General features: G+C 54.9%; 11 protein-coding genes across 11 annotated transcripts; 6 read left to right on the plus strand and 5 right to left on the minus strand.

Moving 5' to 3' along the window:
• Positions 1 to 208: 208 nt before the first annotated feature.
• HETIRDRAFT_454850 (uncharacterized protein) lies at positions 209 to 2,494 on the plus strand (the record flags this gene model as incomplete). The annotated part of the gene is made up of 2 exons (XM_009552777.1): positions 209 to 253; positions 308 to 2,494. The coding sequence occupies 2 exons, from the start codon at positions 209 to 211 to the stop codon at positions 2,492 to 2,494; spliced, it is 2,232 nt and encodes a 743-aa protein (XP_009551072.1).
• Positions 2,495 to 2,929: 435 nt separating this feature from the next.
• Positions 2,930 to 4,188, minus strand: HETIRDRAFT_239899 (uncharacterized protein; the record flags this gene model as incomplete). The annotated part of the gene is made up of 7 exons (XM_009552778.1): positions 2,930 to 3,177; positions 3,238 to 3,344; positions 3,399 to 3,514; positions 3,561 to 3,602; positions 3,717 to 3,784; positions 3,851 to 4,086; positions 4,145 to 4,188. Coding segments are annotated over 7 exons (861 nt in total), but the record flags the coding sequence as incomplete, so codon positions are not given.
• Positions 4,189 to 5,489: 1,301 nt separating this feature from the next.
• On the plus strand, positions 5,490 to 6,352 carry HETIRDRAFT_52469 (uncharacterized protein; the record flags this gene model as incomplete). Its single annotated transcript, XM_009552205.1, has 2 exons — positions 5,490 to 5,650; positions 5,707 to 6,352. 2 exons carry the CDS (start codon positions 5,490 to 5,492, stop codon positions 6,350 to 6,352), a joined length of 807 nt encoding a protein of 268 aa, XP_009550500.1.
• A 721-nt stretch (positions 6,353 to 7,073) lies between these two features.
• HETIRDRAFT_429755 (uncharacterized protein) lies at positions 7,074 to 8,248 on the plus strand (the record flags this gene model as incomplete). Its single annotated transcript, XM_009552779.1, has 4 exons — positions 7,074 to 7,136; positions 7,323 to 7,824; positions 7,875 to 8,026; positions 8,075 to 8,248. 4 exons carry the CDS (start codon positions 7,074 to 7,076, stop codon positions 8,246 to 8,248), a joined length of 891 nt encoding a protein of 296 aa, XP_009551074.1.
• An 884-nt stretch (positions 8,249 to 9,132) lies between these two features.
• HETIRDRAFT_105301 (uncharacterized protein) lies at positions 9,133 to 11,003 on the plus strand (the record flags this gene model as incomplete). The annotated part of the gene is made up of 8 exons (XM_009552780.1): positions 9,133 to 9,316; positions 9,400 to 9,466; positions 9,529 to 9,584; positions 9,644 to 9,917; positions 9,993 to 10,160; positions 10,262 to 10,412; positions 10,455 to 10,517; positions 10,578 to 11,003. The coding sequence occupies 8 exons, from the start codon at positions 9,133 to 9,135 to the stop codon at positions 11,001 to 11,003; spliced, it is 1,389 nt and encodes a 462-aa protein (XP_009551075.1).
• A 716-nt stretch (positions 11,004 to 11,719) lies between these two features.
• HETIRDRAFT_118328 (uncharacterized protein) lies at positions 11,720 to 13,670 on the plus strand (the record flags this gene model as incomplete). The annotated part of the gene is made up of 7 exons (XM_009552781.1): positions 11,720 to 11,918; positions 12,010 to 12,076; positions 12,136 to 12,191; positions 12,292 to 12,565; positions 12,638 to 12,805; positions 12,903 to 13,053; positions 13,215 to 13,670. 7 exons carry the CDS (start codon positions 11,720 to 11,722, stop codon positions 13,668 to 13,670), a joined length of 1,371 nt encoding a protein of 456 aa, XP_009551076.1.
• Positions 13,671 to 13,909: 239 nt separating this feature from the next.
• HETIRDRAFT_389182 (uncharacterized protein) lies at positions 13,910 to 14,355 on the plus strand. The gene has a single exon (XM_009552783.1). It carries the CDS (start codon positions 14,015 to 14,017, stop codon positions 14,228 to 14,230), a length of 216 nt encoding a protein of 71 aa, XP_009551078.1. The 5' UTR covers positions 13,910 to 14,014; the 3' UTR covers positions 14,231 to 14,355.
• On the minus strand, positions 13,910 to 15,471 carry HETIRDRAFT_460700 (uncharacterized protein; the record flags this gene model as incomplete). The annotated part of the gene is made up of 2 exons (XM_009552782.1): positions 13,910 to 14,942; positions 15,002 to 15,471. 2 exons carry the CDS (start codon positions 15,469 to 15,471, stop codon positions 14,264 to 14,266), a joined length of 1,149 nt encoding a protein of 382 aa, XP_009551077.1. The 3' UTR covers positions 13,910 to 14,263.
• A 1,527-nt stretch (positions 15,472 to 16,998) lies between these two features.
• HETIRDRAFT_125359 (uncharacterized protein) lies at positions 16,999 to 18,195 on the minus strand (the record flags this gene model as incomplete). Its single annotated transcript, XM_009552784.1, has 6 exons — positions 16,999 to 17,087; positions 17,165 to 17,216; positions 17,295 to 17,320; positions 17,419 to 17,547; positions 17,753 to 18,047; positions 18,136 to 18,195. The coding sequence occupies 6 exons, from the start codon at positions 18,193 to 18,195 to the stop codon at positions 16,999 to 17,001; spliced, it is 651 nt and encodes a 216-aa protein (XP_009551079.1).
• A 913-nt stretch (positions 18,196 to 19,108) lies between these two features.
• HETIRDRAFT_327529 (uncharacterized protein) lies at positions 19,109 to 21,178 on the minus strand (the record flags this gene model as incomplete). The annotated part of the gene is made up of 7 exons (XM_009552785.1): positions 19,109 to 19,326; positions 19,399 to 19,561; positions 19,633 to 19,766; positions 19,829 to 20,089; positions 20,203 to 20,337; positions 20,452 to 20,719; positions 21,083 to 21,178. Coding segments are annotated over 7 exons (1,275 nt in total), but the record flags the coding sequence as incomplete, so codon positions are not given.
• Positions 21,179 to 21,606: 428 nt separating this feature from the next.
• Positions 21,607 to 23,100, minus strand: HETIRDRAFT_326769 (uncharacterized protein; the record flags this gene model as incomplete). Its single annotated transcript, XM_009552786.1, has 7 exons — positions 21,607 to 21,746; positions 21,804 to 21,994; positions 22,082 to 22,221; positions 22,288 to 22,346; positions 22,428 to 22,620; positions 22,684 to 22,821; positions 22,945 to 23,100. Coding segments are annotated over 7 exons (1,017 nt in total), but the record flags the coding sequence as incomplete, so codon positions are not given.
• Positions 23,101 to 24,319: the final 1,219 nt, after the last annotated feature.

The following is a 24,319-nucleotide window of genomic DNA, read 5'->3' on the forward strand; positions in this document are numbered from 1 at the left end:
TGGCGGCCGTGTTTGCCGTAAGGGCAAGCTCAAACTTCAACTCATACGGCGTCCGACACCAACCAGCCTCGTCGCACACAGCGACGAGGTCGACCGCTCCATCCTAATGGCTTCGCTTAACTCCCACAAGTCCTCTTCGTCGATTTCTCATTCTTCAACTAACTTGGCACTCCCTCTCGCAACTCCAACAGTCAAACAACAGAGACGGATGACTTCGCCATCTATACCCCCTCCTCCATCGTCTTTAAACCTTGTACGTGTATGACTTCTCGCAATTTAGGATACACATCTCTCATCTCTGACACAGCCGGAGCCTGTTTATGGAAATACCCAAGGATTTCGCCCTCCATCTCCTCTGCGAAATGGGTTCACGGTGGGATCCAGCGTTGATAGCGTGAGTGAGGATGGCTCTGACGATGGGAGTGACGACCACGTGAAAACTTGGGGGCGGACGCATTCACCTAATTCGTCCGTCACAAAACTTGCCTCCACGTTCGCTCAGCGCGTTGGTTCCTTCGTCAATAATATCAACGCCCGTCCGCCAAATGGCATGCCGACCGACGCCGAAATTGAGGCCGAGGCGGAACGGGAGCGCGATCGAAGTCGAAGGCAGGCAGAGAGGATCTTGACGCAAGAGGCAGAAGAGAGGAGGATGGAAGAGAGAGTCATGGCGATGCTTGCATCCTCTCGGCCGGTTACACCTCAGCGTGCGCATACTATGCCCGAGTCTTCTTCCCCAGCTGGATCTCAGAAGGACAGTGCGCCTAGCTGGTGGATTGCTGCAAAGAATAGACTAACGCCAACCAAGGAGCCTCTGACTCCGGCACAGCAGATCGTTCTGGACACCAAGGAGCGAGAGAAGAAGGAAAAGAAGGGTGGAAAGCAGAAGGATAAAGGAAAGGAAAGATCGTTGGAAGATTGGCAACCTTCGAGTGATATTAACTTTTCAGACCCCTCATTGCTTAACCTTAACCTCTCCATCCCGCTGGAGCCTCCTCGTCGACCAAGTCCTGGTTCACCTGCCTCTCCGACACCAGGGTCTCAACGGGCTTTGAGTCTTCCTCCTAGTCTGGCGCCCTCTCCGCTTCGTTCCAATGACGGCCACGCTTCCCCATCTCGTGAAGCGCCACCTCTTTACGCCCAGTTCAATGCACAGGGCACCTTGGATATTGCCGGTACACTTTTGCTCGTTGCCAAGCGATTCGAAAAACTAGAAAAGTGGACCGTCGGCCATGTACGTGCTTTGGAGGAAAGAATGAGCGACGTGGAACGCTGGCTGGTAGATAAGGAAAAGGAAAAAGAAGAGCAAGGACAGAGACAAGATCTGTCTGAGGGTGCAAATCAAGCCATCAGCGAGATACAGGAGGAGATTGTCGAGCTGCAAGGCCGAATTGGCGAGTTGGGTCGGGAGATGGCCAAAATGGCCACTGCGCCCACGAACTTATCGTCTGGCCCTTCGCGCACTCCAGCTCCCATATCAACCGCTCCGCAGACATCGTCTGTCATTGCTGTCCACTCTCTACCGCCAGTTGCGGCCGCCGCTCCAACTCCTCGAGTGGTCTCGGGGCCGCAGCGGCGTGATTCTATGAGTCCGCCTTTTGTTCCATCCAATATATCCACAAGCTCATCTCACACCCCTCGGAGTCGATTGCCGTATCCAACAGGTGACTATGCAACGCCTCCCGATACGGTACTACTCGCCCAGGGCATGTTCTCACCGACTAACTCTCCACCCTCTTCGATTACTTCCGCTACGCACAGTCGGCCACTCTCCGTCTCCGGTCTGCCTTCGCTGAACTCTGGGTCCATTACCGGCAACCCACAATCCTCCAATTCTGGGCTTCCTATGCCAACATCACCGCCCGCGGGCTCTGAGAGCCCTTCCAACCATCTCACTCAACAAGGTTCATATGTCCGGGGTTCCAGCGTTAGTCCTACGCCTAGAAAGCGATACACTGTAGCCCTTGGAGGACCTATCATGAATCCAAATGCCTCTCGTACTGAACTGAGCGGGAACCTTTTCTCATCCTCCCCAGGTCCAATGCACGACGATCTCCCTGACGACGAGCGAGACGATTCTTACGATGACACAATTGGCAAGTCTGCGTCTCGCCTTGCTGTCAACAATCACAACCACAACGGAAATGGAAATGGAAACGGCTACGATACTTCGCCCACTCCCTCCCCACGCTCTTCCCGCATCCGTGCGCGTTCAACTTACGGACCCATAGCGTCGTCTTCCCCAGTCCCACCTCTCCGACCACGTATACGATCCAAGTCAATTGATCGATTTGGCTTAGGTCTAGGGATCTCAGATGGGGCTGCGACTCCCCAAACACCATTGACAGGAAAGTTTGTCGATCCCCTGCTGGTGAGAAAACAGGAGAAACGGGCGCAAGCTAGTGCAGCCCCACCAACACCGAAGGCGGTTGTTGGGAAACGGAAGGTGCCTGTTGGAGAGCTCGTCGCATTTTTCGACGGGGACAAAGCCTGATCCTGATCTTCTCGAGTTCCTGGAGGAGAAACGTTGTTATGAATTCATGAATTTTCAACTCGCTGGTTCTTGAACGAACTACATGTTTGTACTTCATTTATCGTGTGGACGAATTTGAGTCGTTATGTATGTTGTCTCTTCAGTCGTTTCCTCCGTTTCTCTATGACTTTCCCTCATACGATACACTTGTGCTGTTCGCCTTTTCGTCCTGTCGTCTTATCATGCATCGCCCCCCTTGAACGCCACAATTCTGGAGAACGAGGTTGTTGCTGACGTTGCCTAATGCCATACCCTTTGTATGTTTGATTTGCAGAGCAATAATGCTAATGCATGTTGTGATTATATACCAATACAGTGAATCATTGAAAAGGACTCGGGACGGCAATACGCCTATCATTCTAATAGCCATAGATACCTCTACTCGTGCCTGGCGAAGGTCTCCGCTACGACTTTCTCCGTCGCTTCCCAGAGCTTTCTAGCGAGAACCGGGTCTGATGCATCCTTGGTCGTAGGTGTCACGACCTGACATCTTTCTAAGTACTTCCCTTTGTATTTATGCGGCTGCGCCACCACTTCTGCGCTAGTCGCAGCAAAGAGACTAGTATAGGCTCCCTCGAGAGGAGACATAGCCAACAACCTGATAAGGATCTTGATGACGTAGGGGGCATTGGCTTCGGCACCTTCTGGATACGATAGGAAGCAGCTGCGTGAGAAGGAAACAAAGGACACAACAATAGACCAACCTGTATCGACGCCTCCGGGATGAAGAGAGCTGACAATGATCGGCACGCCTTCATTGTCAAATCTTCGTTGCAGCTCCATAGCAAATAAGATATTCATCAATTTGGACCTCCCTGTTGTTCAGAATTGTAACATTAATCGACAATATGTAATCTGATTTCACTGACCATACTGTGCAAATCTTGCAAACCAAGTACCACCTATGCTGCGCTTGTCGTTGAAGCATTCAAGGGTATCAAAGTTGACTTCCCCGGCTGATTTATAGCTGACAGAGGAAATCTAAAAAAATGAGGTGGGCTATAGAGCAATTCATGGTAAGACTCACAATGACGACACGGACATCAGCCCCCGGAGTATTGGCTGTAGCCTTCAATAATGGAAGGAGAGTCGTTGTGAAGACAAAATGTCCTACATGACTAGAGAGAATCCAGGTGTAAGTAGAGGGCGGTATGGCTGAGCAGAAGAGTCCGATTCACTTGACGCTAACCGTTCTCTCCATCCCGTCTTCTGTGACACTATATTCTGCAGGTAAAAATCCCGCGTTGTTCACTGAGTTTTGGACGACTATACGTTTAGCAAATCTTCACAAGCCGTAGCGCGTTGCGGTTCGCGTACCTAAAAGATCAAGCCGCTGTTCTTTCGCTAAGATTTCCTCAGCTGCAGCCTTCGCGGACGAGATAGACGACAAGTCAAGGGGAGTCCAAATCAGATTCTCGGTACCCTTCAAGATTGGATTCTCCTTTTCAATACGAGCAATGGCGGCAAGAGCCTTCGACTCTGTTCTACAGGCTAGATACACCTTCGCTCCGTGCAAAGCAAGCTGTGCAGTCGTCTGATAACCGATTCCAGAGCTATAGGCATACCTTGAGAGCACGCTCAAAACGTCGTTTGAAATGAACAAGGACGCACTTTGCACCAGTCACGACGGCGACCTTTCCATGCAGATCCGGTATGTCACGATCTGGGTCATAATCCAGCTTGGAGAAGAGAAACCCCATGCTGATATTTGTCACGTCGTTGTCGAGGGAAAGATGGCAAAGCGTGAGGCCGGAGAATTGGTGGATTACTATATCCTTATGAAATTGCTTGAAGGTCATGTGAGGTTACAAAAATATCGGCACGCGATGGTCAGGCCTCGGTCTCAAGGCCACTACATCGTCCTGAACATGAATATTGCAGCGAGAGGCGAAGAATGAAGATCGTATTGGGTCTTGTATGAGTGTGCTTTGCAAGGCCGTCGTCGACTTATGATACCATCTTTCTGCACCTCCTGCTCGGCTCATTAACATGAGATTGTCAGAAATAACATCAGATCTTCTGTGCTATTGAGTGGTCCTGAGGCTGAAGCGCTGATGAGGAGAATCGTGATTGTGAAGGAGTTTGAGTTGAGAAGGAGATGACGAGCGAGAAGCACAAAGGAGAACGCTGCGCTAGGAAACCGAGAAGAGGAAGAGCATCGGCATGTAAGATGTCGGAACGACCACGAGGCCCAGCAATCCATGAAGTGGCAAGCACAGAGGAACATGACGGACTCGAAAGCAGAAATCTGATTGAGCAAAGCTAGAAGCTCAGTGGCAGATCTCGAGCAGGCACCCAATCCGACGGCGCCCAATGATCGTTGATCTTTTCTTTTGCCCCTGTAAAACAAAGGTTGGGCCAAAGGGGATGCAGGAGGATCCGCACCATCGGATACATGGCCATATACTACAGAATAGAATCGTGGGTGCCGTTTCTGTATAAGTTCGAACTACTGTGCGCCGCGCTGCATCAGAATATATCGTTGTTTCCTGTTCTTCAGAGATGACTGTGAGGGTCTGAGTCTTTATTAGCGGGTGAAAGTACAAAGAGTATCCATTCGGTACCGCTGAGAAAGGAAGTGCTTGTAAAATTATCAAGTCCAGAGCTAGCACATGGTTGTGATGGAGACAAAGGAAACCTTTCGACGAAGATTTGGTACCACGAGAGGAGTTGGTGGCGAAGCACGGAAGCAGAGGACAATGATTACCATATTTGGCCAATCACGAGATGCGGTTTCCTGAAACGCTCACAAGCTATCTCCCAAATGCGAGTTATCCTTCGTGTATCCCTTTAATGCTGGCTTTCGCTCGTTCGATCTATATAAGCGTTCATTATACTTGACTATCATTTGCTCAGGAAGCATATCCACTGTCTTTGTACTCCTTTTCTTCCGAATCCAACATACAAAATGTTCCAAGTCGCCACTCGCCCTGCTCCTTGTTCGTTCGACATGCAGATGCAGCAGCCTCAATCTCTACCCGGACTCAATTTACCCCGTACTCTCACTCGCCCTGCGCCTTCTGAGGCTAGCAGGGAGAATATCTCAGCCATTGATCCTGCGCTTGCGCAAATTCCATTCGAGTACATCCGCAGGGGATTGCATGCTCGAGGAGCCGAGTGAGTACTGCTTTGTCTCTTGGATATTGATCAAATATGAACATCTATTGTTATAGGATGTACGCGTCCATCTCGCGTCTCCCCCTTCCCCACTCTGTATCAAAATCGCGCATCCCATCGTCTGTTGATCTCCCTATCACGACCTCTTCCCCTCCGACACACGTTCTTGCCGTCTATACGAGCGTGTCACCCTCTAGGCCCCTAGATGATGCAAGCAAAGCCTTCATTATTCCTACCCATGGCCTCGTGCTTGCAGCGCACTGCGCAAAGCTTCCGCGTCTGCCGCCCTCGCGACTGCAGGTACGCGCGAACGGCACCGCAACTATACCTGTGATTAGACTTTCTGTTCCTGTCGCCGAGGCATTCGTACCACTCCACACATTTCTGGTCTCGCGCCGAATGGACATTTTTTTATGCTCGCTGCTCCCACTACCTTCCTCGATGGTATCCTCTGCACGCGCGAGCAGCTCGTCTCAGAGTACTCTAGAGAACATGTCCGCCCACCAGCTCGCTACCTACCTCGCCACTGCGCCAGTGGGCGACAAAATGAGCGCGTTGATGGGCGTAGCACGCACCATCATCGGCGTTTGGCAGAATGCCTCGCTGCTGGGGGTGCTCGACTTTGAGATGTGGGATGGATTGGATTTTGCATGGGAGATTCTCTTGGCCGCGATGAACATGGCCATCACATCACATCATTGACGACGCACGGTACGACTTTCGAACTAGAAAAAACCTAAATTTTCCGCTATATTATCAGCTGCATGGGTTCGTCGTATGTTTTATTCGCATTCGTTCTTCCTCGTCCTCGTTGCATTCGATTATTCTTACATCTTGCCCTAATTCTCCACGGACCCTGATATCTAACTTCGTGTACGGTCTCCGAACACCATATTGTATTACTTTTTCTTGATAGCTTCCTCACTTGTATCGAGCAGGGCTACGATCCATTCATGGCACAATTTGACTGCGTTGTCATAATTTATATTCTTCGTCCAATATCCCGGTGATAGGTCAATGATCTGTTCGACCGCTCCCGACGCTGAAATGGAAGTCAAGCAGGGTGTATAGCAGGCCCCTCTAGGCTCACTAGTACTACGCATACAAGTCAACGGTCATTTACTTCCTTGATCGAAAATCACTGTCCGTGTCTACGGATGCCGAAAAATATCAGTCATATCAACTGTTCAGCTATTCTATGAATTTTCATGACATCGCAACCTGCTATGTATGCGAAAAATCGAATTGTCGAAGAAATCCCAAGTGCAGGCAACTTGCCATAGGCAGTCCACAGGCCCGGGTACGCCGGTCCGTAAGTCCGGCCATGACAAACTTACCACCGGGCAAATGATTACGCGGCACCGTAGCGGAACCGTCTCTTATTACACTTTGGTTTTGGTCAACCTCACCTCTTCACCTCCACATGCCAATATGTCGAGAACTTAGCAGACTTCCGAAGGCTCCCACCCGTCTCAAGTCTCTCAATGTAAATTGAATCATCTTGCGTTCTCGAGGAACTGTCATGGTCACTTGTAGAAATGCCTCGAATGTGCGACGACGTCTTTGAATAGAGGCATCAAAGGATGACAACTGTACATGTGGCTATGATTGTTCTATCGATGATATTTCGTACACGGCATACTGAGGCTGACTGGACTTTCGCCTGCTGCAGTTCAAACGCACGACTCCAGGATCGGCGGCACCTTTGATTACTCCCCACTTTCTCAAAGGACATGACCATGAGATCTTAGACCCTACCCACCCTGCTGCGCGGATGCCTATTGGCCCTCGTGTCAAGTTGCTCCCGTTGATACGCACTCCCACCTTCACATTGCGTGCCTTCCCAAAACCTTTGTTATTGAAACCTGAGGTGGCATATGAGTACCCATTCAAACCCAAGACGTTTCAATCCCTCGGCTCAGAGAAGGATCATGGGGCAAAAGTTTCGCGGAAGGCAGATATGTCGCTCATCACAGTGTCGTTCAACAAGATCATCCAGCTGTCTGTTTTCATGCGTATAAAAATCAAGCGTCGTGTCAAGACGGCCCTTATCCTCATCGCCACGCGCGGTGCGAAAGTACGTACGGAGGCCAAAACAGCCCGAGAGAAGGTTGAGAAAGAGGTCATGTGTTTCGACGAGAACGATATCGGTGCAGATAAGTGGATCTTGCAAGGTATGTGTATTGCCTCCTAGAATGGATATCTACTCAGTGCCAGTGTCTAGGGTGGACATATGTTATCGTGCCCACGAATGCAATCTTTCTCTATCCTTGGACCAAGTTGATTAAAGACCTGCGTGACGCTCTCAACTCCGTCAACCGTCAGGCTCAAGCTCTAGATGGGAAATGGGAGAAGCTCTTACCGAAGGTCACGCAGGTGCCTCACTTCCCTATCATCATGCGCCCATGCTCATTGGTTTGCCAGGGTTCAATACCAGAAAGGACATCTACCTTATCAACTGGCGCCAGTGAAATACTGGTCTCACCAGCACTGCATCAGCAGTCTTCAACAGACGTTTCATCGTCAGTCACAATTCTGCACCTCGTCCTCGTGGCCTCCCCCTTGGCGAAGTGGAGCAAGGTTCAAAAGCTACTTTGAAGTCTGCAGCCAGTCAAGCGAGGCGACAGCGACAGCAAGCAGATGAGGAACGCGGAAAAGGAACAGACCGAGCTCGTAAGAAACCTTCCAAACTGAAAGACAAGATGAGTACGCGCCAACAAGAGCAATTTTCAGAAAAGGTCAACATTTGTCCTTCGAAGCATGAGCAGATGCTGACAAGGATTTTTCTGCATAGACGCCTCCAAAATCTTCCAGTGTGCAGGCCGAAAGTATCGAAGAGCATCGCGCATCTGTCTCCTCTAAGAAGAAGAGTAGGTGATATGCTTGTCACGACTTCACCCTGAAGGATCCTTCCATCGCTTGCGGGAGAATCCTGGGGTGCTGTCATTGAGTTGCAATGTGGGAGACACAGTTGACGTGAGCGCTTGCCCGCACTATCCTCTGAGCAGGTCAAATCTTCCATAAAGGTGTACTGACTCGTCGACAGATTAATCATTCTCAGTCGCCCCTCTTTTCTTTCGCTGTACATTCTGAGAGTGCCACCTGCTAATTATGTACTGTGCCAAGTGCATTTGTCCTCACTGGGTTCTCTGTGTTTCAAAGAAAAATCCGCACCTTCTAATCATGCACCTTTCACCATTCCCACTTTGGTGACACTTCAATATTTAGGTCTCATAAAAGCAACTCGAATCAGATCTCCACCACGTTAGTTATGCACAATACCAAGGATGGGAGAGTACTTCACTTTTCGAGGTCAGCAGCTTGCAATTGTTGGGTCAATTGATATGACGGTGCTGCGCGTCCAATTATTCAGCCGTATAAAAGCCGTGCTTTCGCAGCTTCGAGCTTAAATACAAGGGGCGCATCCTTGCATAATATACTGTCCCTCACTGTTCACTTGGAGAAAGCCCATGGATTCTCTCATGTTCCTCTTGGTCAAGTTGAGCCTCTTCTTCCCAGCAGTTCTTTCTTTGAAGTTCACATCCTACGCGAACGACTTCATCGATCCGAGCATCGTCACGCAGCAACCTCACAACTCGACGCGCACCTTAGCTCAGCGTACGATCGTGAAATGGGCGAGTGAGCTCGCGGCCCAAGGCCCGTGGTGTAAGCTGAAGGCTTACGCATGATTTTCGACTTCTTTAACCATTCGTGGTTGCGCTTTTCATGCCTTGTTCGGAATTGTTCAGCTGTTGTGAACAAGCCGATTACCCCACCATCTGGAGACAAACGTGATTATCTGAGCTGGGAACCACAGTACGTCTTGATTGCCATCACCCTTTTGCACATCACGCCGATGGTTTTGCTCCTGTCCACAGCTGGTGGCCCGACTGTAGCGGCGTCGGCAACATGACGGTGTTATTGGACGAGCAAAGTAAGCACCCTCTCCCGTTGGGATTGCAAAATGTCCAGCTGACATGTTTGTATAATCAGTCTGGTCAACCTGCCCGTATTATCAACGCGACGACGCTTTGAACCCAGACGTGTCCATGGTGAATAATTCGGGCGACTTCGATGCCATGTCTAATGCGGTGCTGTACAATGCCATGGCGTGGATTCTCAATGGCTCGGACTCTTACGCAGCCAACGCGGCGCGCTTCGTACAAACATGGTTCCTCGATTCCGACACGGCCATGAATCCGAATGCCAACTTCTCCCATATGCGACGTGGGCCTAATGGAAGTCCTGGTATTCACACGGGAGTTTTGTTCGTATCTCCCTTTCGTTGTTTTGTAATTTGCATCACAAAGACAATGATTGACGGTGTGGAGTTTACCTCCAGGGACATGAAGGGGATTGTCAAGGTCATCAATGGAATCTTGATTCTTCAAAACGGACATAGTGATGCGTGGACAGCCGACCTCCAAATGCAGATGGCAAATTGGACGGGACAGTACGTTCAATGGCTTCAGATGAACCCGTTAGGGATTCAGGAGTCTCGTGCACAAGAGTACGTTCTTGTTTCAATATGTCCTCTTATTCCTTCCATTTCGTTCCTCCGGCCTCTGTCATGTGCGGTGCAGGCTGATCGTTAATATGGTGGGTGTATAGCCATCACGGGACGTTCTATTACAATCAATTGGCAGCACTTAAACTCTTTCTTGGAGATGTTTCGGGCGCACAAAACGCGACGCAGACGTACTTCAGCACACTGTTCATGGATCAGATTGATGGCAGCGGCGAACAGGCGCGTGCGATTCGAGTCAACTTTCCTGTCTTTTTGGCTGATCCAACACGTACGTAGCCCAATGAAGTGGGCGGCAAGGACTCAGCCGACTACAGAGCGTTTCACCTGGCAGCTATCATTGTATGACATCCTTGCTCTGTTCTTCGTAACCACATCGTCATTTGACCTTCCCGGGGGTAGACTAATGCTCGTATTGCACAATCCGCAGGGTTTTCTGCGTGGAATCTGACAACCACGAGAGGTGGCACAATCAAGCAAGCACTCGACTACGCCATGACTATCCAACCTGCGCCCTCGGTTCCTGTTGAACTGTACCCCAACATCGGAGCCATTGCGGCCATTTACGGTGATCCAGAAGGAAAGTACGTGGCGTTCCTGAAGACGGTGTATATGTCATTTGCCATCGAGCCGTGGTTCTACTGGAACCAGCCACTTGGGGACGGTGGATACGTTGAGGGGCAATTGGTTGCGGAGAGTGGGTCTCCTAGTGGTCCTCAGCCCGAATCGTCGACGAGCGCAGCCATTGCTATACCCATCGAGACTATCATCAATTGGAGCATGACTCAGATTGTTTGGGGGACCGCAATGCTTTCCGTGCTGATATGAGTCTTGAGTGATGCCTTACTCTTACTCTTACCTGGACGGTCACCGTCTCAATCGGCGCCGTGGTATCGGTGATTGCGACCCCTTCTTGGAATTTGACTATTTTACCGACATCCGCTTCTCAAGTACTGTACAATATATCTCGTTGTTTTCAAGAGACGGGCATCAAGGAACATCTGTGACTTTTCGCGCATTTTACCTCTATTTTGTATGAGATCTCATCAGAATTGCTTTGCAGTGGGACATGGCAGCTTGACCAACTGGCGCTCCAGTACTGGCGCTATGAAGGTGCTCCCGATGTGATTACACAATCAATTTTTCGGAGATCATATTCACGTTTGACGACTGCTTCATCGTTCGACTCGTCGAGTGACACTGACAGTCTTCAAGCTTCAAGCCGGAATTGACATGGCTGCCAGCACTAGCGTAGAACTCGTCGTGTGAGGCCGATGCAGGTGAGTGTCTGGCATAAGTCAGTTGTAATCAACGATCCATCCTCATCGGTCAACAAACGCCATGCCATGATGGATATGATCGTAGATTCAATGGCGCTCATCTGCGAGTCTGGTTGAGTCTTCGCAAAGTGACTATCAATGGCACGCGGCCGTCTGCCCCTGCTTGGCCATCCAAGGACTGCATTATAAGGGAGGAGCGAGCGCTCACAATGATCGTCTTCCTTTCACATTCTCGCGAGTTGTTTTACAACTCGGCTTTGAGATATGAATCCTGTCACTCTTTTACTGGCTTTTGTGAGCCTTCTCTATACTAGTGCCGCCGCTCAAAGCTTCACCTCCTACGCAAATGACTTTTTCGACCCGAGCATCGTCGTGCAACAGTCGGCGACTAACTCGACGCGTGTCCTCGCGCAGGAAACAATCATACAGTGGGCAGAAGATCTCTCAGCTCAGGGTCCCTGGTGTGAGTAATGACCTGGACGCAGAGGGGCGTTCGCGGAATTCCACCTGAATCCATCCCCCATATTTGCTCATTGCCCCGCCCCGCCTTGCAGCGGTCGTGAACAAACCCTATGCAGCACCGTCTGGGGATAAACATGACTACCTCAGCTGGGCCCCTTAGTACGTTCTCATCGCACCATCGCGCATGGCGCCCATACCCACGCTCACGCCTGTTCAAGCTGGTGGCCAAATTGCACCGATGTTGGCAACACAACAGAGTTGCCCGCTGAGCAAAGTAAGGCTTCCTCACTCCCGTCGTGCGCTATCCTTGCACTGATCACCACCGTTTGCCTTGCTCCGGCCATGCCCCGATCGTACACTTGGAATTTGTCCAGTCTGGACAACGTGCCCGTACTACCAGCGTGATGGGTTATTCAACCCCGACGTGCGCACTGTTGACAACACTGGCGACTTCGATGCGATGTCCAACGCGGTGCTATACAGTGCGATGGCGTGGGTTTTGAATGGCTCGGACGCGCACGCAGCCAACGCAGTGCGCTTTGTGCAGACATGGTTCCTCGACGCCGATACTGCGATGAATCCAAACTTAAATTATGCCCAGATGCAGCGCGGGCCCGACGCGCAGCTTGGCACTCACACAGGAGTCTTGTACGCGCCTTTTTGTGGTTCTCTTGATTCCATCGCGTTTTCCTTGAGGCCTAACGTATGGTTTTTCTATAGGGATTTGAAGGGTTTCGTGAAGATTGTGAATGGAATCCTCATACTTCAAAATGGAAAGAGCGCGGTATGGACGGACGACATCAAAAGCCAGATGGCACAGTGGACGACCCAATACGTCCAATGGCTCGAAACAAACCCAATCGCGCTCGCCGAGGCTGTCGCTCCAAAGTTCGTATCCTTTTCGTTATTGCCGCCCCTACTCCTAGCGTGACGCACTCACATGAATGGTACGATGCGTCGAGGCTTATGGATTTAACTGTTACAGCAACCATGGCACATTCTATTACAATCAGCTCGCGGCTCTCAAGCTTTTACTCGGTGACACTGATGGCGCACGAAATGTGACGCAGACTTACTTCAATACATTATACCTGAACCAGATCGACGCCAACGGAGAACAGGCGCGTTCCTCTTCAGTTGCTCGTAAAGACTTGTTGACAGATCATACAGCCACTTGAGGCGGTGCGAACGCGGCCTTATCACTACAGAGCGTATAACCTAGCCGCCATGATCGCAAGTCTCTTCTTTCTGTAGCCGCATTTCTTCCACATCACTTTCTAATCATCGGGTCAAACAGACCAACGCCCGCATCGCGCAATTCGCGGGCCTTGACGCCTGGAAATTTACCACCACGAAGGGCGGCATGATCCAGCGTGCGCTCGACTTCGCGATGGGCGTCAACCCCGGGGACGAAGCCGCCGACGAGCTGTACCCGAGCGTCGGCGCCGTCGCGTCCGTTTACGGCGATGAGGGCAGCGGGGACAGCTCTGCGGCAGGAAAGTACACTACGTTCCTAGAGGCGAAGGAGGTCTCGTACCCGGCTGAGCCGTGGTTTTTCTGGAATCAACCACTGAGCGACTGCGGGTACGTCGCGGCGACGCTGGCCCAGGCGTCTGCGAGCGCCTCTAATGCCACGGCAACCGGGTCTGCGAGCGAGAAAAGCAAGAATGCGGCTGCTAGCCGCTACAGCATGGTAGACGTGGACCTGTGGGTGGTTGGTGGAGGGCTAGCCGTCCTGTGGATGGTTCTGTGAGAGAATCGTAGGGGATTGTCAGACCCATTACTAAAGAAGTGAATATTTAGCGCTTTAGCGCTCCGCATATAAGACAGCCCTTATTTTACGTGTTCGGGAACAAGATTTAATTATGAGAACATCACGAACAGGAATCCTGATCCATTTTTTCTGACTTGATGAGAGCGTGCGTTTCACCACAAACCTGCGCCCCGCAAAGAGCACACTGCCAGATGCAGCAGGCATCGGCAGACTGCACTATGATAAAGGTGTCTATAGACTCACTAATGAGATAAGGTAGGGCGGGTCGAGTACAGATAGTTTGCATCGTGTACGTGTGTTAGATATAATAAAAGCTGGGTCGCATGGCCGCTTACATACCTAAATTATTTTCCTTCGACGAAGAACAGGGCCAATTAAACAATACAACAGCAAATTTCTCCCGTCAACGACTCAGGAGGTCTACCAATCGAATCTTTCCACGTCTCCTCGTGATCGTCGTCGTCGTCGCCATCATCATCCGCATATCGCTTCACTTCGTCAACGGTCATCGAGGAGTCATCAAGTCGGTCGCCGTCTAGCCCGATCAGAGAAACGCGCCACGACGCATCGTCTCATGCCTCGGCGGTGGTAAAAACGAATGACCCACAGCTCCGCCTCTTCTCTTTGGCGCCGCCATCGTCCACAGCCTCGTATGCGAACCGCGGCAGCCCCTCCTCCGCGCCCACGGCCTCAGCACGCCCTGCTGGGGGCGGCTTATGTATGTGTAGCTTGTCGAATACGTAGTTCTCGAGCGGGAGCAGGCGGAGCAGGACCGCGTTCGCCTGGAGCGCGAGCACGGCGACGACGAACCCGGCCGCGGCGTCGAGCAGGTAATGGTTCGCGGTCGCGACGATCGCGAGCAGGATCAGCGCGGGGTAGCCCATGAAGAGGTAGTGCAGGCCCATACGGCGCCAACGCGAGCGCGTGCCCGCGGGCGCGTTCGCGAACAACGACCAGCCGACGATGAGCGAGTACCCGAAGTGGAGGCTCGGCATCGCGGCGTACTGGTTGCAGAACTTGTTGGTCGTCCACACGGAGGAGACCGCGCCGCGGTGGACGGTGTCGATGAAACCGTAGCTCTTTGGGAGGAGGCGCGGGGGCATGCACGGCCAGAGGGTGAATACGACGAAAGCGAGGAGGTTGGCGAGCGCGAGCGTGCGCCGCGCGGGGGCGTACGTATTGAAGCGCTGGGTGCGGTAAAAGTAGGCTAGGAAGGCGATCGTGGCCGGGATGTGGATGAAGGAGTAGATTCTTATAAAGGATGCATCGAATTCAGATGGTTAAATCAGTGAGGTGGGTTGTAGGCATACCTGTTGAGTGAATTGAGCAACCACGGGGTATGCATGACCCATTCCTGAACACCATTTTCCCACTGAATGCTCATCGCACGCTCGGCTTCGACGACCTGAATGCCATGCCTGCGCGCGAGGTCGACTGTGCCCTCATCGATAAAAAGCACAGCAGAGATTGCGCGAGCGATCTGGTATATCCAGTACGTGAGAGCCCAGTAGAGGACCTCTAGAATGAACGGAAGACGGTGGAGCGTGCGAGAGATCCAGTTGTTGGCATAACGCGAGGTGTCGCGCGCGCTCGCGGGTGAGGACGGACTCGCAGGATACGGGAAGAGAGGCGGGGAGCGGGATGTGTTCCGGCGGTTCAGCCAGACACCGGTGGCGAGGAGGGAGATTACGATGGCGGGCTCGAGGACATAGCCAAGAGACGAGGAGCCAGGGACTGCGACAACCTCCGGATGGAAAGGTTGGACGATCGATGCGTCCATCGTTTTGGTGAGAATCCTATGTATATAGCAACTCGTGAAAGACAGAGGAAAGATCCCCTAGGGCAGATTATAAAGCAACAAGAAGATACGCGCTTGCGTATGTGCTGTAAGACTGCAGGAGACCACCGGGACGTAGAGACTAGACGTCTGGACACTGGGGTGACAAGGGCGCCAGTGGAGTAGGTATGTTTGTGTTCTATATATGTCCGGAGCGACGGCCGCGCCACGGGCTAACCCATGCCGAGCTGTACGAAAGATCGGCTGACGCACTGCTGGTGAGTGGAGGCTGGGCATATCAATGCGTGTTTGCCGTTCCGTCAGTGCTGATATCATAGTGGGTTCCACTCGTGTGACCTGTCCCGCGCCGTGCGTCCTGCTCGGTCCGGTAGCTTCTGGAAGTACAGGGGGCGAAGTGCACGATGTATAGACAGATAGAGAAGGGATGGGTTCTGGGCAGAGAGACTGGAGGACGGGGTGTTTTGGTGTGTCGGAGCAGAGCTAGGCGACGAGAGTGCAACGAGGTATCAGATCGGAAAAATGGTCGTGTGCCCATCATACTTGCTCATTCATCTCTCATGACACATTCATCCGCCGGCTGGGCTTGCGCCTTCCTTTTTCTTGGCACAGCTTGGCGTCCTAAGTCACGAAATGTAAGACTGCCGTACTCGTAATCATGTTCTGCATAACAACATTAGGAGTGCACACCGATGGCTCCGACGAGCTGCTGAGCTCCCTGGTAGAATTTTTTTGCCTCTTTGTCGCCCTTATCGTCCCCTAGATGCGAGCGAAGCCCCGCAGTGCAGCCGCAGCGCCTGCAACTGAGCTAAAGATCAGTGTATCGGCAAGATCGCGGCATCGCGGCATCGAGCGGCAGGCACGTCGCACGTGCAAATGATGTCGGGTCGCGTCTGCTCCGCGCCAATGGCTACGCGTCTCACAAGCCTCCACGAGCGAACAGCAGGCATCTTCCCATCTCTGTCCACAGTTTACGCCGCCGTCGACGTCACCTGTGGGGCCGAACGTGGCACCAACATCCACTGTTCTAGGTCACCTGCACTGCCAGACGCGGTTCGGACAGAGGCTTGACTTTTGAGTCTGCGGGTTACGAACCTCAGCACGCTTTCCGGTTTCGATGATTGGATCTGCCGAACAATCGCCCTGCGTCATGCGCTGTATGTTATGTTAGCAAGCCTCGACCGCTCATGGACCAGGGCCATCTCGGCCACCGCCCTCACTTCCCTTAGGACGGTCCGTCAGAGTGCCGGCGGGCCTGCAACAAAATACGCTGATTTTGTCAATATACGCCGAATGAGGCGCTGATAAGGTCGCATCGATACAACCGTTTTGAGATTCTTCTGCTTTCCCGTCGTACACACAACCACCTTCCGGATCCAACTACAACACACAGTCCAGAACCAACGCTGTTGCCTTTTCGTCCTCGTTCCGCGTATACCTGACCTGCACCCTCTCGCTCACTACACACTCATAGTCATCGACGCTGCGGCTGGGTTCCGGTGCTCACCGCATTCAGAACTCGAAGCTCCGGTCGAGATCTTCCCGCAAGTGCGCCTTCATGCCCGGCGGAAGCAGCGGCGCGTCATTTTCTTGGATGTACCCTGATTTGAGAAGACGAGAGGAAAGGGAGGCGTCGTCGAGACATGCGTGAAAAGATACGAGAAGAAACGCGACGCACGGAATGGCATCTCGACGCTCTCGTGCGGGCTAAATACGATCGTCGGGTGGTCCTGCGGCGTTCACAAAGTCCAGGCCATCGTACGTCAATAATTTCATCCCCATGTGTGTATCTCGAACAAGAGACGTACGACGTATGGGATCTCCTCGAGCGGCACTGTATGTTTCAGAACCCAAGACAGTTGAACCCAAAATATAAAGGCCATTCCAAAAATTAAAAACTAAAAAATACGAAGCAGAAGGCGAGCGACGCGCCTTTGTCCACCACGACGCGCTTCGTCACTCCCAGCGCGGTGTCCGTTGTCATCTGCACCGAGCCCAGATGCCGCCCGGGGAACCCCATTGCGCGCAGCTCGCCAGTGCGGTCCCGCGGGGGGTCGTCACCTGTCCACGTCCACACGCGTACAAATCAACACCGCATCGACCACGCGACGCAGCCCAGAGAGACACGCGCCGTTCAGCGCGAAAGGGCAGGCCACTCACCCAGGATGCCCTGCGCGCAAAGCAACCCATCAACGGCAGTGAAAACGAGCGCGACATCGGGAGACCCGAGGCAGAGCAGGCGCAAGTAGTGGTGTTGTGTGTGCACGCACCCCGAACAGGAACCACTCGAACGCGCCCTCGCCCTCGCCATCGCTCGGCGCGAGCGCCTTCTCCGCCTTGGGGTCAAGCAGGCACACGCGCTCGCGCGGGACGCCTGCGCGCTGCATTAGCTCTAGCACGCCGACCGTCTCGCACGCCGACTCGGCGAGGCCCAACGCGGGGCGGTCCGTGGGAGCAGGGGCGGGGGCGCCTGCGAAGCTCTGCGCGAGCGAGGTCGCCGCGGCGCGGGAGAGGTTCGTAAAACGAACCTGAGCCCCGGGACCGGCGAGCGTGCGCATGTGCTAGACAGGGTAGAGTCTTGTCAAAGTGTGCGGGCGCAAACTCTATGGTACAAGAAAATGTCCACGGATCGAAAGGACCGTAACGCACGTTGTACTCGAGCTCGACCCATCGCGGCAGCGCGCGCGGGGTCTCGTCGTCCTCTTCCATGTGCTCTGCGCCGCGGGCGCGATGCACCCCCCGTTAGCTACCCACGAGAAAAACGAGTAGAGCGCGGACTTGCCTACGACGTAGGTGAAGTTCGCCATGCTAAGAATAAGCTCCCGAGAGTGAATAGCTAAGCCAAAAAAGAGTAAGGCTCGCGCGTCAGCTCACGGCGGTTGTTCCCAATTATGTGCGATCGTTCCGGACTCACACAAGCGACGAGTTTGCAGATATGTAGAAGATCGATGGAGGGGGAAAGCAGGAAAGGAGTGAATGGGAAGCCCTAACCTCACCCTCGGAGGTCTGTGCCATGGCCACGTGCGATTCATCTATGTAGACTGCCGTACGAAATCTCACTCACCATCCACGGCTCCTACAACTAATCACACAGCCGCGCCAGAGATAATCCAAACTTCGTCCTCGACGAGATAAATTACACACTATCCCGAGCACAATACGATAAACAATGGGGGTGAGGGAGGAGGAGGAGGGGGGCAGGGGGGTGTACAGAAGCGAGCATGTCAGTCAGTGCCTATGTGCATATAATATTACTACAAGTGCGGTGAATGGAGGGAGCCGTCCGTCGCAACGCGTGATAGATCCCAAGCAGCAGAGAAACGAAACCCGAGGAAGGAGAGAGCAGACGACAGAGCAGGAAAGGAGTATGGAAGGGTGGGTGAGGGGTGCAGGCAGGGGGGAGGGGCGGGGGAAGAGGGAGACGGTAGATACAACAAGAGTCACGGATGTGACGGAGAACAGGAGCTCTCTAATAGTATAGCAATGTACACACCGACACATAGAAACACAGATAACCGTAGAAAGAAGGAGAGCAAGACAAAATGAAAATGAAAATGAGAGAGAGAATGCGAGGAAAATAGAGGCGTCAAGGGGTAACAGGGGAGAAACACGTCGTGAAGGGTCATCGTGATAAGGTATCGGCATGGCCATTAGCATCGGCATTAGCATTATTCGAGTCGGGCCTGTGGAACTTCTGCATCGCCTCCGCGTCCCAGGGCGCCGGGATGCGCGGCACGTCGTCCAGGTTCTTGTCCGCGCGCGCGTCGCGCATGCGCTCGCGGTCCGTCATGTTCATTCGCACGCGACACCGCACGAGGCGAAGCTTCGTTCGCTTGATCCCTGTGCGCGCACCGCATTAGCACGCCGCATCCCGCCGCAAACCACAGAAAACGAAAGAGGGAGCAGACGCACAGGTGGAGATCGTCTCGCGGTCTTCGTCCATGAACGGGTTGTCCCTCTGCAGCAGGTCGTCCTGCAACGCATACAGGCACCACAGCGACTCCTCGTACAGCTTCTCGCACTCGTCGGGCGTCTTGTGCTGGTCTAGCAGCTCCTTGCGCGCCGCCGTCCGGCTCTGCAGCGCGGCAGAAACAGGGGTCAGCATCCGGTCAGGGAGGCGCGAGAGCGACAGCGACGGCGACTTACGAGTGTCAGGGCGCGATTGTACACTAGCTCGTCTACGTACGTGCTCGGCCCTGCGTACTGCGCGGGCAGCCAGGTCTTGACCAGCGCGACGCGATCGTTACACTTGAGGAAGTGGTCCTTGAACCACGTCAACGCTACACGCCCACCCAAACGCACATCAGCCCCGCGTCCCAAACCCCGCACACACGCGGATCACAAACATGCAGAACGCAGAACGCACCGTCGTCAAAGCCCTCGCTGACCACAAAGTCCTCCTCCGGGTGGCGCATCTCCATGTGCTCCTGGTACCGCCGCAGCTCCTCGATGCCCTTCTGCGAGAACGCCATGACGAGCATGTAAATCGCGACGCACGTCACTGCGTTGTACTCCGCCTGGAAATCCGCGTGCCGCCGCCGCTGCGCGAGCTTCTCCGGCTCGCCCGCGCGCGGCACGAACTTGCTCGGGTCCGGCAGCGGCTCTACGAGCGCACAATAAAATGAAAGAAACCCACGAAACGCGTCAGCTTGGCTCGGCTCGGCTCCGCGCCACGAGCGCACGCACGCACAAGCGCCAAAAGAAGAAAACACGTACTCTGCGGCACCGCCTTCACAAACTCGTACATCTCGTCCGCCCACCGCGTGATCACATCCGTCTTCTGCGCCAGCTGCTCCAGTCCCGCCAGCAGCTCGTCCTCCATCGGATCCCTCTCCTCCCCGTCCTCCCCATCTCCCCCGTCGAGCCCCCGCCCGACGATGATCGGCCGCCTCCCCGTCCCCGTCCCGACGTCACCCATCCCAAGCCCGAGCCCACCAAACGATGCACCTGAGCCCGTACCCGAACCTGAGCTCGACGCGTGTCCCATCTGCTGCTCCGGCCGCTGCTGCCGCTGATGCTGCTGCTGCTGCGTCGACGCGGGCGCCGCCCCGAACAGCTTCTTTGACGCAAGCGACAGCGCCCGCGCGAGCGCGCGCCCCGCGGATCCCGGGCTCGGCGTCGACGCTGTGGGCGATGCCGGCAGCGCGGGGATGTTCAGCCCGAGGGGCGGCGACGCGTGCGGCGGCGGGGGGAACGTCGCTGTGCTCGGGCTCGCCGCGGGCGAGTCGAGCGTCTGCGGGTCGCCCGCCGCGGGCAACGATGTCGAGGGGTACTCCTGCGACGATCGCCGTCGTCGCTCCCTCTCACGTTCGCGTTCGCGCTCGCGCTCGAGCTTAAGTCGCGCCGGCGGGACGCGGCAGTCCGCGAGCGGCCGCCTCCTCGCGGCTGTGATCTCTGCAGGGCCCACCACCGCGACGGGCGACGCCGAATACGGGGACGGGGGCGAGGGCGGGAGCGCAAGCGGAGAGGAGGGTGAAGCCGATGACGAGGACGCCGTGCGCCCGTCGACGGCGCGCGTGTAAGCATAAGGGTGAGTGACACGGTCCCGACGCTCGCGGTCGGCGCTCATACCGTCTACTGCGCGGTTAAACTCGACCGCGCGCGTGTCGCCCACGAGCACGTACTCGCGGCGCAGCAGCCCATCTTCCTCCGTCTCGCCCGGGATGATCGAGCCCTCTGTTGACAGCGGCCTCGGCAGCGCGCGAGGCGCTGTGGAGGCACCCGACTGGCGCCGCGCGAGCAGCGGGCTGGATGGGGGTTGCTGGTGCGACGGCGGTATCGCAGTGCTGCGCGCAAAAGCCAGTCATCAGTATTCGATCGCACACGAATATGGCACACGCACCCTACAAATCCTTGCGCCTCAGACCCGTCTCCTCCCGTCTGGTCCTCTCTCCTGCCTGCGCCTGAACTTGCACTGTCACCCCCTCCCCCCTCCTCCCTCCTCCTAAACCGAAACTTACTCGGCGGAATCATCGCCTTCGCGTCCAGCACCTCGGGCGGCACCTGCAGATGGTGCTCCGGGATCTCCGAGTCGTCCACAATTCCGATCCCGAGGCCGATCGCGCCGCCCGACTCCGCCTCTGCCTTCGGCGCCGCGTCCGCCGCGTCTGCCGCGCGCGGCGGGCGAGGGAACTTTGAGTTCACCATCGCCGTGCTCTTGAAAAAGTCGTCGAAGCTCGCGCGCTCGACGGGGTGTCGCTTTAGTAGTAGCCGGATGAGTAGCTTGATGTCATCCGGCACCGCTGCCGCGTCCTCTGCGCCTGGCGTCGTCGTCGTCGTCGCGTTGTTGGGGGTGGTAGGAGTCGGGACGCCAGAACGCCGCGGCGGGGACTCGTCGGGGAACTTGACGCCCTTGGATGCTTCGATCTTCTTGAGGAGTTCGATGTGGTTCTGTGCGCGGTAGGGCGGGCGCCCGACGGACATCTCGTAGAGCACGGCGCCGACGGACCAGAGGTCCGCCTTGGCGTCGTACTTCTGGTAGCTCAGGATCTCCGGCGCCATGTACAGCCTGACGAGGGGCATTCAGTCGCATGCGCACGTGCGGAGTGGAGCGGGCAGGGAAGGTAAGAGAGAAGAGGGGAATAAAAGGACGCACGGGGATCCGCAAAGCGTCTCTGCCATCATCGCGTTGGGCAAAGACCGCGCAAAGCCAAAGTCGGCGACCTTGAGGATCGGCACGCCGAGCGGGTGGCCTCTCTGGAGATCGTCCTCCGACGCGGGGTTCAACAGCAGATTCTACAAGCCCATACGACCATCCATACGTTCAATCAAGGGGGTGTATGCACGCGACACGCGACGCACCTGGGGCTTGATGTCCCTATGTATGAGGTTCCGTTGGCGCAGGAACTTGAGCGCGCGGGCTACACAGCTGTCAGCACCGATCGCGAGCGCCGTCCTGAGCTAGCACAGCAGGACGAGACATGAAAAAACGGCAGACGCACCGAGCTGCCGGAGGAAGCTGCGAACGACGATGACAGTCAGCCCGCCCGTGCGAGGATGTGGGTAGTATTGCGGGGCGGCGCCGGGCTCGGGGACGTACTCGAGCCCCTCGACGCGCCCGCGCTTCTTAATGTAATTTGTGAGGTCGCCGCCGGCGCAGTACTCCATGATAAGGTACACATTGCGCTCCGCGCTCTGTCGTGCGCGACGTCGAAGGGTTAGTATTGGTGGCGGCGCGGGGAGAGGAGGGAGACGTACGACGATGTCAATGAGGCGCGTGATGTGCCTGTGCGAGAGGGACTTGAGGATGTCAATCTCGCTCTGGAGGTTCTCGAAGAGCTTCGTGGAGAGGCTGCTCCTGCTCACGGTCTTGATCGCGACTTCCTTCCTTGACTCCTAGATCCCAGCGCAGGAACGCGCAAGTCCAAGTCCATTCTTAGTTCAGGTGGTCCCAGCCGTCGATGAAGCAGCCCCTACCCCCTGGAGAGGAGGAAGGAGGGAAGGGAGCGTGGGACGCACCTCGTGATAGCCCTTGTACACGGTAGCAAAGCTGCCCTTGCCGAGATCACCTACTAGGACGTAGCGGAAAAGCTTGAGCTCGTCGTCTTCGGTGCGTTTTGCGAAGGCGGGTGCACTCGCGGTGCGGTGGGCCGGGGGCGCGGGTGACGGCGCCATGGCTCGCGGGGGAGGCTGTGGTGGGTGGGTTGATCCGGGAGAGAATGACGGGAGATTGTGAGGGTGTGGAGGGGTGTGGGGTAAGATGGGTAGGGCGGTTGGAGGGGTGTGGCGGCCGGCTTGGAGGGCAAAGTGCGCGGGTCGACTTATCTCAGGAGGTGGTGTGGGGAGAGTCGCAGTCGACGTGCGTGGATTGTGTTGTGTCGTGCGTGGGGTGAAAGTCGTAAGAGGATGGTTGGGATGGTGAAAGTGTGTGGAGAGAGGGGTTGGGAGGGAGAAGGAGAGGAGGAGGAAGAGGAGGAGAGAGGGAGAGAGGATGGCTAGTAATATACAGCAGCGGGCAAACGAGCTGGTTCAACTGACTAACGCCCGTGACAGCTTAGGTCACAGAGCGTGATGCCCCCGGTACTTCCCCCAAGGTTTGTCAAAGCGCCTCGTTCGCTCGCGACACCGGCCCTGCTGCTCGATGGCTCCTGCTTTGCAACATTTGACGCCACCAATATTATTTGGATTTGTTTCTGTGCTGAGATGGCGTGGGGAGGTTTGGTGAAGAGAATATGTGTCACGCTGTCGAGGGCGTTGGAGGAAGGGAAGATGACATCAGCCACGAGCCTCGTGTGTATCTGGAGGTGACCCCGATCGCGATTAGATCACATCCGCCGGTCGCTATCTGTTCTGCGATCCAATACAGCGCCGTATCCGTATCCCCCTCGCTCACTCACAGCGCCCCGCCCGAGGCACCCCAATCGCGCGAAATTCGAACTGCCATTTCTCCTCTGCGGGAACGAGCTCCTGCGTCCCCCACGCGAGCCGTATGCTCTTGCCGTACGCCCACGGCTTCACGTCTGCGCCGCCACCGCGCATGCGTCAATAGATCGACACGGGTAGCGGTCGGTGGACATACTCACTGCAGCGCAGATCATAGGTGTCCCCCTCGACGGTGAAGGGGAACGAGGCGGGCGGGATGGGGGTGGAGACATGCAGGGCGATGAGCTTCGTGATCAGGTCCTGGTGCGAGTGCGGAAGACTGTTGTGAGCGCATATATGCTACATTTGGGAACGGATATACGGAGACGGTGTGCCGAGCATCCTCAAAGCGAGCTGTGACGTCTGTACCTCCAGATGAATCTCTGTGATAGCCAATGAGGTCAGGACGCCATGGACACGTGTGAAACAGCTTGCGTGTATAGGTAAACTGAGACGGCGTAGCATGTGTCGA

Source organism: Heterobasidion irregulare (genome assembly GCF_000320585.1).
Source record: "Heterobasidion irregulare TC 32-1 unplaced genomic scaffold scaffold_10, whole genome shotgun sequence".
In the NCBI taxonomy this organism is placed as follows: Eukaryota; Fungi; Basidiomycota; class Agaricomycetes; order Russulales; family Bondarzewiaceae; genus Heterobasidion; species Heterobasidion irregulare.

Excerpts from the sequence above, each read along its gene's own strand:
- HETIRDRAFT_389182 (XM_009552783.1), top strand. The coding sequence starts at position 14,015 with ATGGCCGCTTACATACCTAAATTATTTTCCTTCGACGAAGAACAGGGC.